The 15,550-nt window shown below is 42.3% G+C and overlaps 2 protein-coding genes across 6 annotated transcripts in view; both read left to right on the top strand.

Moving 5' to 3' along the window:
- Positions 1–1,004: 1,004 nt before the first annotated feature.
- Positions 1,005–9,097, top strand: LOC129853147 (serine/threonine kinase-like domain-containing protein STKLD1). 2 transcript variants are annotated; one of them, XM_055918883.1, is made up of 19 exons: positions 1,006–1,130; positions 1,340–1,426; positions 1,530–1,574; positions 1,785–1,859; positions 2,101–2,205; positions 2,318–2,388; positions 2,509–2,624; positions 2,727–2,842; positions 3,506–3,639; positions 4,317–4,447; positions 4,618–4,695; positions 5,136–5,252; positions 5,369–5,509; positions 5,826–5,954; positions 6,074–6,202; positions 6,669–6,797; positions 6,871–7,011; positions 7,097–7,176; positions 7,913–9,097. In XM_055918883.1, the coding sequence occupies exons 1-19, from the start codon at positions 1,116–1,118 to the stop codon at positions 7,988–7,990; spliced, it is 1,917 nt and encodes a 638-aa protein (XP_055774858.1). In that variant the 5' UTR covers positions 1,006–1,115; the 3' UTR covers positions 7,991–9,097. The 2 variants fall into 2 exon arrangements, with proteins under 2 accessions (XP_055774860.1, XP_055774858.1); XM_055918885.1 differs by lacking the exon at positions 5,369–5,509 and having other exon boundaries at positions 1,005–1,130.
- Positions 7,953–15,550, top strand: part of LOC129853145 (formin-binding protein 1-like) — a 27,426-nt gene continuing 19,828 nt past the window's right edge. For 2 of the 4 annotated variants that reach the window (XM_055918881.1, XM_055918879.1), the window contains exons 1-3: positions 10,401–10,832; positions 13,220–13,335; positions 15,468–15,524. In XM_055918881.1, the coding sequence (XP_055774856.1) occupies positions 10,758–10,832; positions 13,220–13,335; positions 15,468–15,524 (248 nt within the window). In that variant the 5' untranslated portion in view covers positions 10,401–10,757. Of the gene's footprint in view, positions 8,042–10,400; positions 10,833–13,219; positions 13,336–15,467; positions 15,525–15,550 lie in introns of those variants that run through there. The other 2 variants (XM_055918882.1, XM_055918880.1) reach the window with 2 other exon arrangements.

Here is a 15,550-nt window from a genome sequence, read left to right as displayed (position 1 = left end):
TACTATGTATAGGTATGTGTTTGGGTAAAATTAAAATGTTTGTTTTAATCTATAAACTACTGAGGACATTTCTCCCAAATTCCAAATAAAAATATTGTCATTTAGAGCATTTATTTGCAGAAAATGACAACTGGTCAAAATAACCAAAAAGATGCAATGTTGTCAGACCTCGAATAATGCAAAGAAAATAAGTTCATATTCATTTTTAAACAACACAATGCTAATGTTTTAACTTCAGAAATCAATATTTGGTGGAAAAATTTGGTGGCTTTCAGTGAATTGCTCAACGCCCTTAACGCCTAGGCTACCTGCCGTCATCTGGCTCCACCTGGCGGCAGCAAGTCTAACACACACATATAGGAATAAATATTAAAAAGGTGGAACTAAGGTGTGCCATGCATGGCTAGCCCTTAGATAATAAAATAAAAATAAAAAATATATATCATACACAATAATTACATTTATTGGCAGTCTCCAAGTCCAGTAAATGACATGGTGCACACCACAAAAAAAGATAATAGCGGTGCTGACTACCTGTAAAAGGCTATAGAATAAAGAGAGTCGCAAACTTGATATATTCCAGAAATGTAAACCACCAACGTTTCGTGCATCACATTGCCTTCTTCAGTCTCCAAGTCCACACAGCCACCAACTCAAATTGTACTCAAAATACTTACAATTAACAGTGTGTGCCTGCAACCAATCACACGCTCGCAGCCAGCAGGTCACAATCACATGACTACCACGGTTCAGTTAATTTTATCTCAAGGTAGAGCCTCGGCTCCCAACCTTCGTTCACGTTTTTTTTTTTTTAATTGTTACCAACATAATGGCTACATTACCATTACTGAAGATGAGCTGAAAGTCTGTGGCAGAGGCTAAACTGAATGTGATGTATCCTGAACGGTTAAACATAATTGTGGAGTTGCATTGTGTCCCAGGCTGAGACGTTACATTGATTAATATCTGAATACGCGTATGCGCAATTGAGCATGCGCATATGCAATCCCCTCATAACCGTCACAGCCTTGTTTCTATGCACTTATTCGAAACACAACACTGAACACTGCTGCCAAAGCAGCGCACAGATTTCTACACCTTGAACACACTGCTCCATGGACGATTATATGGTAAATATGTATATTTTCATGGTTCAAGTTTCTGCCTCAACAGTTAACCTCAATGTAGTTTTCTGACAGACGTAATATCAAGGGGCCTGCAATGGTTACATTAAAACGTGCCGATTTGTTACAGCATAATTAGTAGCTTATGTTTTTGTTTATTTATTCACTCGCTCATTTGCATTACTGTAACATGTAAAGTAAACATTGTTTTTAAGATTTTGGATGCAATGTGCCCCGGATGCTTCGGGACAGTTCTATTTGTGAAGGAAAGAACGTCTGATCTAGAGTTTACACTAAAGAAGGTAACGTTATACTGTAGTGGAGTGGGCACACATTTGATAAGGATTTGCATTGGTTCTTTTTAGAATAGATGCTGACATGCTGATATAATTCTGTCTCCCACAGGTTGAGTGTTTGGATGAAGGCAGAGCCAACCAAGCATACCAGGAGGTGAGATCCTGTAGGCCTCTCACAAAACTAGTATTGATACAATGCAAAGTTACTTAATAATCTACTGTGTTATAGCACAGTAGTAAGCCTAGTATATGTCAGCTACTTGATCCACATGTCACCATCTGGCTATTCCATCTGATAGGCCTATCTGTTGACATTTTGGTACACACTGTCACTGTGTCCATCAAAGTCATGTGTTCTTTCCAGGCTCATTGTCTGCTGAATGTGAGACATCCCAACATTGTCACATATAAGAAGTTATTCATTTTTTGGGATGAAAGGGTAAGTTTGTTATTTACAGATTAAGTATATGTCCTGTATATGACACATAGGGCAGCAGGTAGACTAGTGGTTAAGAGTGTTGGGCCAGTAACTGAAAGGTTGCTGGTTTGAATCCCAGAGCCGACTAGTTGAAAAATCTTTAAGTTGCTCTGGATAAGAGTGTCTGCTAAATGACTAAAATGAACATTTACAAATGTAAAATCATGAATGTCAGTCTCATTAAATCATTTTGCCTTCTCAGGTATCTTCTGTCTTTCTTTCAATGGTAATGGACTGCCCATACATGACAACCCTATCCACTGTGATCTCTTATCACAGACAGGAGAAAAAGAAGATCAACAAAAAGGTCATCAACAACTCAATAGATGTTTCCATCACTAGTTGAACCAGTATTAACACATACTGTATGTTATCAACCCCTTAAGCATTGAGGGCAATGAGTGTTGTTTTCCAACCAGGTCATCAAGACATTTTTGGGACAAATGGTGGATGCTTTGGCCTACTTGCACAAACGGAGTATTGCTCACAGGTAACCTGCCCCTCACATTGAAATGTACTGCCAGGCAAGCCTGTATAGTTTGCGTGAATTAATAGCCTATGGTTTCTAAAAATTATAATTTCAGAGAACAATTTCTCTCTTTTTTTGTAGGAATTTGAAGCCATCAAATATTCTGATGACAAAAGAGGCCAAGTTTGTCATATTTGATTTTGGAACTGCCTCCATCACAGGAGATAGAGTAAAGTTACAGAAAAGAGTAAAGGACTGTATGTATATAATATTTCTTTACTTTATTTTATTGAATTGAATTATGTAGTAATTAATAACAGTACAGTTTACTTTGTTTGCTATTTACTGTATCTCTATAGGTGCCAAACGATGGATGGCTCCAGAGAGCCTGACCCATCATCAGATGCCTGAGAAGTCCGACGTTTGGTCCCTGGGGTGTGTCCTTCTCGACATGCTGACCTGTCACATGCTTGATGTATGTCTATGACTGACTAGTTACTCCTCATTTACCATAGAGGTGGGATTGATTTGTAGATCAGCATTTCCCAACCACTCTCCTCGAGTATCCCACCTATGTACTGTAAATCATTTAATCTAGTCCAGTACTATCGGGGGCGGTAAGTAGCCTAGCGGTTAGAGCATTGGGACAGTAACCATAAAGTTGCTTGTTTGGATCCCCGAGCTGGCAAGGTGGAAAAATGTACCTTTCTGCCTTTGAGCAAGGCAGTTAACCGACACAACAACTGCTCCCCGGGTGCCAGTGACGTCAATTTAGGCAGTCCCCCGCACCTCTCTGATTCAGGGGTTGGGGGTTGGGTTAAATGCAGAATACACATTTCGGTTGAATGCATTCAGTTGTGCAACTTCCCCCAACTTCCCCTACTAGCACACCTGGTTTGACTAGTTGAATAAGGTGTGCTGAAATGGATCAAAGAAGTGGGAAGGCTGAGGGTACTGGAAGAGAGGTTTGAGAAACACTACTGACGGTTGAAGTCACTAGTCACCAAACAGAAGAAAGCGGACTGAAACAGGGAACTTGCCCCCCCCCCCCCCCAAAAAAAAAAATCCTTGTTTTCTGTTGCAAAACATTTTGCTACAGTGTGGACTAATGAATAAGACCCTGATCTCCCATCCACAGGCGGAGGGATCTATCTCTCAGCTGCTGAGGATCAGAGAGGACCAGACATCACTGGACGTCATCGTCCTCAAGGGCCTCCACCAAGTCCTCAGTATGATGTTGGACCGCAACCCAAAGACCAGGACCAGCGTGTGGTGAGTAGTGTAGTCGCCCTTGACCAGGGGTGTCAAACTCATTCCACTGAGAACTGAGAGTCTGTGGGTTTGTTTTTTTCCTTTCAATTAAGACTTCTATAACCAGCCGAGGGAAGTTCCTTAATAATTTGTGACCTTAATTCATCAATCAAGTACAAGGGTGGAGCAGAAACCCGCAGATACTTCATGCAATGAGTTTGGGACATGTGCCCTAGACTATCAGCTGTCACAGTTTGGTTGAAGTCTGGTTGAGCTCTCATCACAGCGACATTCCAAGGTTGAAGTCTGGTTGAGCTCTCACCACAGTGACATTCCAAGGTTGAAGTCTGGTTGAGCTCTCGTCACAGAGACATTCAAAGGTTGAAGTCTGGTTGAGCTCTCACCACAGTGACATTCCAAGGTTGAAGTCTGGTTGAGCTCTCGTCACAGAGACATTCAAAGGTTGAGGTCTGGTTGAGCTCTCAGAGACATTTCAATGTATGTATTGTACTTATTAATGGCAATATAAATTAAACTTGAACTTTAGTTATAGATACAGGGGGGATAAGATGAACTAGTGTTATGCTATCCCTTCACTAATGTCTCGTGAACAGACTACGTAAACATAAATGGTACCATCTGACAAAATTACACAAGATTTTAGTTCTGGGTCAACTGAGATTATCTCTCCAATAAAGGGAACTGGTGAATGAGGATCTGGTGAAGCAGTGTCTGCTGTTGTGTGGCTCCCCTCTACACGCCATGAAGAAAACACTGCCCCCTGGTGTCCATGGGCTGCCATTCCACCAAGGCTTTGACAGTGTGCTCGGTCGGTACTTCCTTTTACTGCCCTCCGTTCCCTACTAGTTTTATTAAAATTGTGTATGAATGAATGAATGTACGTGTCTAAATTACTGCAGATGTTAATCCCTATAGCCTACTTGTCCTTAAGAGTTTGCAGTTGTGTTCTGACGAATAGTGGTCAATTGTAATTTGCAGAGTTCATGCAGACCTACAGAGATGTGGAATCTGTCCAGATGTCAGCTCTGTCATACCTGCTGTCTGAGGAAAGGAACGGTAAGGCTGTTTACTTTGCTCATTATGGGCGATATGATCTTTAAAATTCTTATCATACAAATCTAGCCTGGTCCCAGATCTGTTTGTGCTATATAGGTTGGGCTCCCAAGTGACGCAGTGGTCTAAGGCACTGCATCTCAGTGCAAAAGGTGTCACTACAGTCCCTGGTTTGATTCCAGGCTGTATCACATCCGGCCATGATTGGGAGTCTCATAGGGAGGGCACAATTGGCCCAGCGATGTTTGTGTTTGGCCTGGGTGTGCTGTCATTGTAAATAAGAATTTGTTCTTCACTGACTTGCCTAATTAAATAAAAGGTCAAATAAAAATAGATAACTCATGGTCCTTGTCATGCCAAACAATCAGATCTGGGACCAGGATATTACAAATGTTCCTCTAGAAAAACATGCCCTCTACTTTAACTTTAAATTGTTATGGTAGTTTTCTACAGGGTAACTGACGTTGTTATAGCTGTCACCACTGCCATGCAAAGTCACATGGACTGTGCAGGTGTTCAGCAAAATGGTTGCCAGGTCCTACACCAGCGTTTAATTGCAGGTAGGTGAACACTTGGGGTGGGTTGCACGAATGTGGGTTAGATTCCTCTGCCATGTTGGCATTAGGTTTGGTTGTATAGACAACAAGGTTGTCATCTCTCTGCAATACCCTTGAAGTGCTGGGCCAAGCTGGGGATGGCTCCTGTCTGCTTACCAAGGAAGTGATCACCTGTGTCCTGAACGCCGTGCACAATCACCCTGAGAAAGCACCACTGCTCTCTCATGCCTTTCAGCTTCTCTTCTGTATCTCCGGGGATGGTCAGTAATAGTTTAATAATAGGTAATCTACCATTTTAGATTCAGGTTACCTGGATTTTCCCAAATGCACAGTGTGCTAATACATTCTTTACTTGGGGGGTGCACAGTCTGTTTAGCTATCATTCCACTCCTTTCTACTCCTTGTCATGCTAAACATGAATTTGGCATATGTCACGGAGTACTATGAGTGAAATATTAGCTAAACAGTCTGGTACCCAGGCTAGTGCAAATGGGGGTGCTAAGCTTATTGTTGAGGGTACTTCAGCACTGGCAAGCCCCTCCCTATATTATTACTGACATACCTCCCTTTCATCAGAGCAGGCAGCCAGAGAAGTGCTGGACCTGGACGGTATCAGAGAGGTGCTGAACACACTGAGGAAGTTTCCAGAGGATTGTGACATTGTCGTGCCCTGTTGCAAATGCTTATGGAGCGTACTGACACAAAGTGAGAGCTGTCATTGTGTAAATTAAATGATCTGCAATTTCTTGATAATTTGCACACGCCATGAGCTCTACCAGCAGCCAAAGTGTTGTATGTGTGAACAGCATATTGTGCTTTTCCAGGAATTTGCCTTGGAGGTGTACCTTTGAAAGATGCTGTGGAGGCTGTGTGTGTGGCAGGAGAGGCACACATGCAGGACAGCACAGTGATGGAGTCTGTGTGTGCAGCCCTGTCGTCCCTGACCCTACAAGGTAGGCTAAGACCTTCAGAATATTAAGGGCGCTTTCACATATATGGCCCAGACCCAGATCCATGCTATAAAGCATGTGTGAAACGCAAACGAACCCCGGCTTAAACAAATCCTGGACCTGCTTGAGTAGCGGGTCCAAGATACAGGTATTGTGACGCGGCAGCTTGAGTTGCATAATTTTTTTTGCCCGTTGTAAATAAGCTAGCTCGCTAGCATCATGTAGAATGTGCTACTTGCTGATTTCACCCTGAAACTGTTATTTTCAGGTATTGTGAAAGCAAAACATGTTCTGTAGAATTCTCACAAACATTTTATATGTGAAAACGCCCGCTCAAATTATACAAATTAGTCAGAAATGTAGTTTCCACAGCTTGTCTTTGCACACCAGCACACCCAAATGATTGATCCATCACCAGATTGATAGATTGATTGACTGACTAACTGATTGGCGGATTCTCCACTAATAGGTTTAACTGAAGACCAGGACATTGAGGATTCCACCCTTCTGTTGATGCACGCACTCCAAGCACATTTAAAGCATAGCTATGTGGTGAAGTATGCTTTCCTTGCTCTGGACAGTCTTGTCAAAAGCTCAGGTGAGTCAACATAAACATTAAGACTTTATATCAGAACATATGAGAACTGTCCCTGTTCCTCTATTCCTTTTAGAGTTGGCTGCTTTCAGGCTTCTCCTCACCCCCGATGGAGGAAGTGGATTAGTTATTGTCAAGGAAGCAGAACTCCAACACCATGACAACCCAGAGATCGTAGGGAACTTTTGTAGCCTCCTCAGTGCTATGGCCCGTTATGGTTAGTGTACACTCCTCACCTTGAATGTAGTGCTATAATTTTCCCTTCAGAAAACCATATCCCCTGTATGTGACTGTTTTCCCAGGTGATGTCATACCCGAGTTAGTTGCTGAGAAGATACCAGATGTCTTGGAGCAGATTGAGAGGCAGTTTTCATCAAATAAGGTAAGTCATTGACTGTGCCTAAAATGTAGTTAATGTAGACTAAGATTGATTTTAAGATATTTATAAACTGGGTGGTTCGAGTCCTGAATGGTGATCGGCTGAAAGCCATGGTATGTAGACCTTATTCCACGGGTATGACAAAATTTAACTTTTTACTGTTTTTAATTACGTTGGTAACCAGTTTATAATAGCAATACGGCACCTCGGGGGTTTTCCGGTATATGGCCAATATACCACGGCTAATGGCTGTATCCAGGCACTCTGCGTTGCGTCATGCTTAAGAACAGCCCTTAGCCGTGGTATATTGGCCATATACCACACCCCCTCAGGCTTTATTGCTTTATTATAAACTGGGTGGTTCAAGCCCTGAATGCTGATTGGCTGACAGCCGTGGTATATCAGACCGTATACCACGGGTATGACAAAATATAACTTTTTACTGCTTTAATTACGTTGGTAACCAGTTTGCAATAGCAATAAGGCACCTCGGGGGTTTGTGGTATATGGCCACTTCGTGTTCCGTTGTGCATAAGAACAGCCCTTAGCCATGATATATAGGCCGTATACCACACCCTCTCGTGCCTTATTGATTAAATACAACAAAAGTTACATTTTTGTGAGGGGCTCAGATGTAAGTCTACTACACGTCTGATTCTTATTGCTTTATTGTATAGGTCAGCGCTCTCCAAGTAATTTATCAGCTAAACCTCTGAACAACCTCTCTCTGATCCCACAGGAGATAGCTCAATTGGCAAAACATGCCCTCCACAGCACAACAAGCGTTGGAAGAGTCAACATGACAAGCTCAACATAATTCAAAGTGTCACATTGTGTTTCATGGATTGCTATAGTGACAGTCAAAATGGTGGTTATTTCAGTTTGTTTTTATTATCAGCTGTACTAGTTGCTATACTGTATAGGCCTACATGTCCAAAGAGTAAGCTTATGGTTATTAAACTTATCCAGAAAAACATATCACCTTATCTAGGTGATTTAGCTGTCACATTATCCTATAAAATTAAAAACATTACATTAGCCAGTGTTATTACATACTGTACCAGTTGAAGATCTTACAGTATAGAGACACTTAGTCCCAGTGGTGGGAAAAGTACTCAACTGTCAAACTTGAGTAAAAGTAAGGATACCTTAAATAGAAAATAACTCAAGTTAAAGTCACCCAGTAAAATACTAAAAGTCTAAATGTATTTGGTTTTAAATATACTTAAGTGTCAAAAGTAAATGTAATTTCTAAAATACACTTAAGTAAAAGTATACATTTCTAATTCATTATATTAAGCAAACCAGATGGCACAATTTGTTTTATTTTATTTAAGGATAGCCAGAGTCACACAAAAAAAACAGACAAATGTACGAACAAAGCATTTGTTTAGTGAGTCCACCAGATCAGAGGCGGTACGGATGACCAGAAATGTTCTCTTGATAAGTGTGTGAATTTGACCATTTTCCTTTCCTGCTAAGCATTAAAATGTAATAAGTATTTTTGGGTGTCAGGGAAAATGTATTGAGTAAAAAGTGCATTATTTTCATTAGGAATGTAGTGATGTAAAAGTTGTCAAAATATAAATAGTAAAGTAGAGACCCAAAAAACGACTTAAGTAGTACTTTAAAATATTTTTACTTAAGTACTTTACACCATTGCATAGGCCTGTATGTATCATGTTTATTTTGTAATTCTGTTCTACTGTATTTGTGGTCTACAGCTGCAACTTCTGTACAGTGCAATCGGAAAGTATTCAGACCCCTTGACTTTCTCCACATTGTTACGTTACAGCCTTATTCTAAACTTGATTATTGTTTTTTTTCTCCCTCAATCTATACACAATACCCCATAATGACAAAGAAAAAACAGGTGTTTAGCAATGTTTGCAAATGTATAAAAACTGATATTACATTTACATAAGTATTCAGACCTTTTACTCAGCACTTTGTTGAAGCACCTTTGGCAGCGATAGCCTCAAGTCTGTATTTGGGGAGATTCTCCCATTTCATTTCTGCAGATCCTCGCAAAATCTGTCAGGTTGGATGGGGAGCGTCGCTGCACAGCTATTTTCAGGTCTCTCCAGAGATGTTAGATTGGGTTCAAGTCCGGGCTCTGGCTGGGCCACAAGGACATTCAGGGACTTGTCTTGAAGCCTCTCCTGCATTGTCTTGGCTGTGTGCTTAAGGTCATTAATCCTGTTGGAATGTGAACCTTTGCCCCAGTCTGAGGTCCGGAGAGCTCTGGACCAGGTTTTCATCAAGGATCTCTGTACTTTGCTCTGTTCATCTTTCCCTCGATCCTGACTAGTCTCCCAGTCACTGCCGCTGAAGAATATCCCCACAGCATGATGCTGCCACCAACATGCTTCACTCTAGGAATGGTGCCAGGTTTCCTCCAGGCGTGAAGCTTGGCATTCAGGCCAAAGAGTTTAATCTTTGTTTCATCAGACCAGAGAATCTTGTTTCTCATGGTCTGAGAGTCCTTTAGGTGCCTTTTGGCAAACTCCACGCGGACTGTCATGTGCATTTTACAGAGGAGAGGCTTCCGTCTAGCCACTCTACCATAAAGGCCTGATTGGTGGAGTGTTGCAGAGATGATTGTCCTTCTGGAAGGTTGTCCCATCTCCACCGAGGAACTCTGAAGCTCTGTCAGAGTGACCATCGTGTTCTTGGTCAGCTCCCTGACCAAGGCCCATCTCCCCCGATTGCTCAGTTTGGCCGGGCGGCCAGCTCTAGGAAGTCTTGGTGGTTCCAAACTTCTTCCATTTAAGAATGTGGGAGGCCACTGTGTTCTTGGGGACCTTCAATGTTGCAGACATTTTTTGGCACCCTACCCCGGATCTGTGCCTCAACACAATCCTGTCTCGGAGCTCAACAGACAAATCCTTCGACCTCATGGCTTGGTTTTTGCTCTGACATGCTCTGTCTACTGTGGGACCTTATATAGACAGATCTGTACCTTTCCAAATCATGTCCAATCAATTGAATTTACCACAGGTGGACTCCAAGTTGTAGAAACATCTCAAGGATGATCAATGGAAACAGGATGCACCTGAGCTCAATTTCAAGTCTCATAGCAAAGGGTCTAAAAACTTATGTATGTGTTTTTTATTAATTTGCTAAACATTCTAAAAACCTGTTTTCGCTCTGTCATTATAGGGTATTGTGTGTAGATTGGGGAAACATTTAATTTAATCATTTTGAGAATAAGGCTGTAACGTAACAAAATGTGGGAAAGGGAAGGGGTCCTTTCCCGAATGCACTGTGGTAGGCTATGGGTTGAATAGTTTCACGTTGAAATAACAAATATTCACCGTTTTGAGTATCACAACGTTTATCCATTCATTATACATCACAACAAGCGCTCTATACTACCGGTGAGCAGCAGCTAGGAGAGATTCCCCAGTGAAGCGCGCGGCCGCGTGCTGTTATCGGGCTAGGCGGATGGATGCCCCACATGTAGGAGCAGCAATCAACCCGATATCTGACGGCAAATCACCATTTGTAATGACAGGATGTGTCGGTGAAAAGCTACACAAACCTTTGTACTCATATATAGTTTTGAACATACCATTGGGCGCATGCTTAGAAATCGTGGATCATTTGGTAGAAATTGCTCTGAGACCATGAGTTGCAGATGGGGGACGGAGCTGTGGGTACGTAGAACTGCGTAAATATTTCCGTTAATTAAACTTGTTCTTGCTTTTATCTGATGGTCAACCGTATGATCTGTTGAGGTACTAAGTATTTGTGTATGTCTTTGCAACAAAGTAGCGAGCGAGCATAACGCTCATGCTGCCATGATGCTTCTCTGCGCGTGCATGCAGGCTTCATTATCGGAGGTATAGGCTAGTAACAGTGGCAGATTCAATACTGGTCGACTGTTGCGCCGTTGGCTACAGAATCGGGTTTTAGTCACGGTGATGGATATACTTATTTCTTATAAACCTCAATATCTATCCCCCATGTTGTCTACGTGTAAAGCTAGAGTTGCTTACACTATAATTCCCTATTAACCTATTACAATCACGAAGCCCTTGCAAATGGGGTCCATACCACTGGTCTATACTCTGCAGATACAGTAGCTGCGCTACAGCGTGTAGCCTACAGCTGCATTGAGATACAGTAGCTGCGCTACAGCGTGTAGCCTACAGCTGCATTGAGATACAGTAGCTGCGCTACAGCGTGTAGCCTACAGCTGCAATGAGATACAGTAGCTGCGCTACAGCGTGTAGCCTACAGCTGCAATGAGATACAGTAGCTGCGCTACAGCGTGTAGCCTACAGCTGCAATGAGATACAGTAGCTGCGCTACAGCGTGTAGCCTGCAGCTGCATTGAGATACAGTAGCTGCGCTACAGCGTGTAGCCTGCAGCTGCATTGAGATACAGTAGCTGCGCTACAGCGTGTAGCCTGCAGCTGCATTGAGATACAGTAGCTGCGCTACAGCGTGTAGCCTGCAGCTGCATTGAGATACAGTAGCTGCGCTACTGAATTTACCACAGGTGGACGCCTGCAGCTGCATTGAGATACAGTAGCTGCGCTACAGCGTGTAGCCTGCAGCTGCATTGAGATACAGTAGCTGCGCTACAGCGTGTAGCCTGCAGCTGCATTGAGATACAGTAGCTGCGCTACAGCGTGTAGCCTGCAGCTGCATTGAGATACAGTAGCTGCGCTACAGCGTGTAGCCTGCAGCTGCATTGAGATACAGTAGCTGCGCTACAGCGTGTAGCCTGCAGCTGCATTGAGATACAGTAGCTGCGCTACAGCGTGTAGCCTGCAGCTGCATTGAGATACAGTAGCTGCGCTACAGCGTGTAGCCTGCAGCTGCATTGAGATACAGTAGCTGCGCTACAGCGTGTAGCCTGCAGCTGCATTGAGATACAGTAGCTGCGCTACAGCGTGTAGCCTGCAGCTGCATTGAGATACAGTAGCTGCGCTACAGCGTGTAGCCTGCAGCTGCATTGAGATACAGTAGCTGCGCTACAGCGTGTAGCCTGCAGCTGCATTGAGATACAGTAGCTGCGCTACAGCGTGTAGCCTACAGCTGCATTGAGATACAGTAGCTACAGCTACATAGTAGCGACCCTGGCAACATGTTTCATTTGTAACATTGTAGCGAGCGCGGTATTGTAGGCAACGCATTTTGGAATGTGTTTCTTCCCAGTTGTGTGTCTCATTTCACCTTATTATAATAACAATGATAAGAAGAAGAAGAAGAATAAATGAAATGGCTATTGACACTCTAGAACAGCGAACAGGACGTTTTTGCGCTCACAAAAGGGCCTATTGCAAAGTCCAACATAACGAATTCAATATTTGCAACGATTGTTTTCTTTTGGAAAATGGAATCTAGCCTATAGTTCAATAGGATTGCTCTTTTATTTTATTAAGTTGTTTAGATGTGCCAGCCTACGCGCGTGCACAAATAGGCTATTGAATGCATTGCATAGATGCAAAAGTAACCCGCCACCACATTGTTCATTTGAGTGCATAACATATAATACATATCCCACCGCACTGACTGAACGACAATAGTGCTATTATGTTCACAATTTGCCTCCTGTATCTTATGTTGTAGGCCTACATACAGTTGTAGCTGTACAACAGCAGAAAGTAAAGTAGCAGCAGAATTACAGACCTAGTGTTTCAACAAAGACTGATGTACACTATCCCTCTCTAATTTAACCATAATAGCTCATTGCTATTAATTTTTTATGAACATTGCCTCAAGCCTGCAAAATAAAATAATGTTCTTTAGGAAGAAAAGCCACGGAGATAATTCACGTAATTTACCAGACACTCTGGAGCGATTTACAGGAGCGATTAGAGTTAAGTGCCATGCTCACATCGGCAGTATTGTCACCTAGGGGATTCGAACCGGCAGCCTTTCGGTTACTGGCCCAATGCTCTTAACTACTAGGCTACATACTGCTTTAGAGCCAGTCTTGCCAGGGCCAGCTATTTTTTGTGAGTTTGAAAATTAACTTACTGCTTTGTTTTATAATTTATTCTCATTTTAATTTCTCTTTCTTTTCTTACAGGACCAGTTTGACAACTTGGAAAAACACACCCACTGGGGTATTGAGTTTGTGGAGAAGTATACAAAATTTGTCAAGGAGAGATCTGAAATTGAAATCAGCTATGCAAAGCAAATCAGGTAAGGGCTGGGAAAACATTACCCTCATCACTCCCCATTTTGATACTGTCTGTCTCTCAAGGCGGACGTGTGCCCGCTTGAGTACAGGACTACTAAAACATGTTTTGGTATGTTTTGTTGATTTGAGTAACTTTGATAAAACACTACAGAGCCTGATCACCAATGTCGTCTAAGTCATGTTACAATGTCACGAGGTAATGTTCGCAAAGAGTGACAAAATTATCTGTGGTATTCAGATTTTGATCAACATTTCTGACATGCATACACCAGGCCAACAGGGCCCAGTGGTACAGTAATATTACGTTGCTCTAGTCTATCACTGCACATTACAATGTTGTAGTTGAAAGAGAATGCCTTCTCAATAACCTACCTGCTTAAATAAAGGGCACAAATAAATGTAGAAATATCAGCCCACTTCAAAGTGATGTACTAAATTCAGAGATGAATGTAGGCCTACCTAATGGTGGTAGTTTATGTAACAACAAAGTGTGATGGTTTAGAAACAGATACAGGCCTTTATCTCAATGCAACCGGAAGTGTAGGTTGCGTAGGTAACACATTACCATGGTTACTAGGTTATCCATAGCAATGACCCACATTTGTTATCCTCCAATGGTCTTGGGAGCTTCCCACTGTATAATATGGGAGTACTTGCCAGACAGTGATAGTCTCTGACAGAGTAGTCCCCGGGGACAGTGGATGAGTTGCATCGCTGTCTGCCGTTCACTCACCAAGGAATACACACCAGCAAATTCCTGCATGCATAATCAACCATCATTAACCTTGTATCTGGGGTTTTCTGTGCCTCAGCAATAGTGCTGCAATCAGCTCTGAACTGGATTGTCCAATGGGTGTGTTTTGTTCTCCAGCCAGTATCACTAATGGCACCATTTTAGATTGCATATGAGGTGTCTTGTTAAATTGTGACTTTTCAACACCAACCATAATAGATTTGAATTCATTACACATGTTGATGGTACAGTTGGTAGTATATTGATTTAGGAAACCATAGACTAAACACATCAGAATATGGACAGCACGGATTGGACACTGAATGGAGGAATTAAGCCTTTATAAATTAGGCAAAAGCCCCAAAAGAAAAGCAGGGGTTTAAACTGGCCTGAGAAGACAGACTAGGGTCTTATGAGTCATTTTAGTTCCAAAGGGTTAACGTGAATCTGGGCGTATGGAATTTGCACCATGTGCTGTTGTGTCAGGATCCAAATCAAATTTATTTATATAGCCCTTCGTACATCAGCTGATATCTCAAAGTGCTGTACAGAAACCCAGCCTAAAACCCCAAACGGCAAGCAATGCAGGTGTAGAAGCACGAAGCAAATCCAGATTTGTCATGTGGCTGCAAGCAGACAAAAAGAGGTGGCTGGCACGTCTGGCAATCTGCTTAGCAACACATAAGAATAGATGGTCTGGAGCAGAGCACAGTGAGTGGAGGCTACCAGTGATTCATGGGGAGAAATGTATTCTGGAATTCTGCTTCCGATAGTCCACTCAGAAGATGCATATTATATTACATGATGTGAAATATCTTACATTTTTCTTTTGAACCATAAGTGTCATTGTACAGATAGTACGATGATATTTCAAGATGAATCTTGCACATACAGTTGTGCTTTCACAGGAAGGTTCTATCCCCAGTTGGATGAATCATCCTGAGTTTCACATTAAAGCTAAGGGATGACTTCCCCTCTCATGCTGCTCTTTCTTGTCCAATCACGCTGTTGTTCATAGAGATGTGTACATAAGAGACCCAGATGCAGAGGTACACAGAGGATAATCTGTGACTTGTCAGGATCAAAATTCTAGTTGCCCATTAAATATATTAGTAGGCCTCTGGATTACCCCTCTCTGTTAGGGGTCACCATAAAGCAGGATTTAGCACTGTGAGAGACCTTCTCCTGAGGCTTAGGCAGGTGGCTGTCACTCCGCTTAAGGCCGTCCATTCATCAACAGATTTTGACATCCTGTCACTGGGCGTCCCTTCCCCATGAGTACACAAATATACTATATTTTTGTTTACATGTGTCCCTCTGTATTTCTCCACAGTGACCTGATTTACAGTGTATTACATGTTTTCTACACCTGTACTGAATTTTGTTTCCATTCCGTAACAGAAACTTATCGAAAAAATATCAGCCCAAGAAAAACTCAAGAGAGGAAGACGAATACAAGTGAGTGAAATGTAAATGCATCAAGG

This window comes from Salvelinus fontinalis, chromosome 4 (assembly GCF_029448725.1).
Source record: "Salvelinus fontinalis isolate EN_2023a chromosome 4, ASM2944872v1, whole genome shotgun sequence".
Lineage (NCBI taxonomy): Eukaryota > Metazoa > Chordata > Actinopteri > Salmoniformes > Salmonidae > Salvelinus > Salvelinus fontinalis.
The sequence above is the reverse complement of the archived record's forward strand: the minus strand, read 5'-3'. Positions and strand labels throughout refer to the sequence as shown.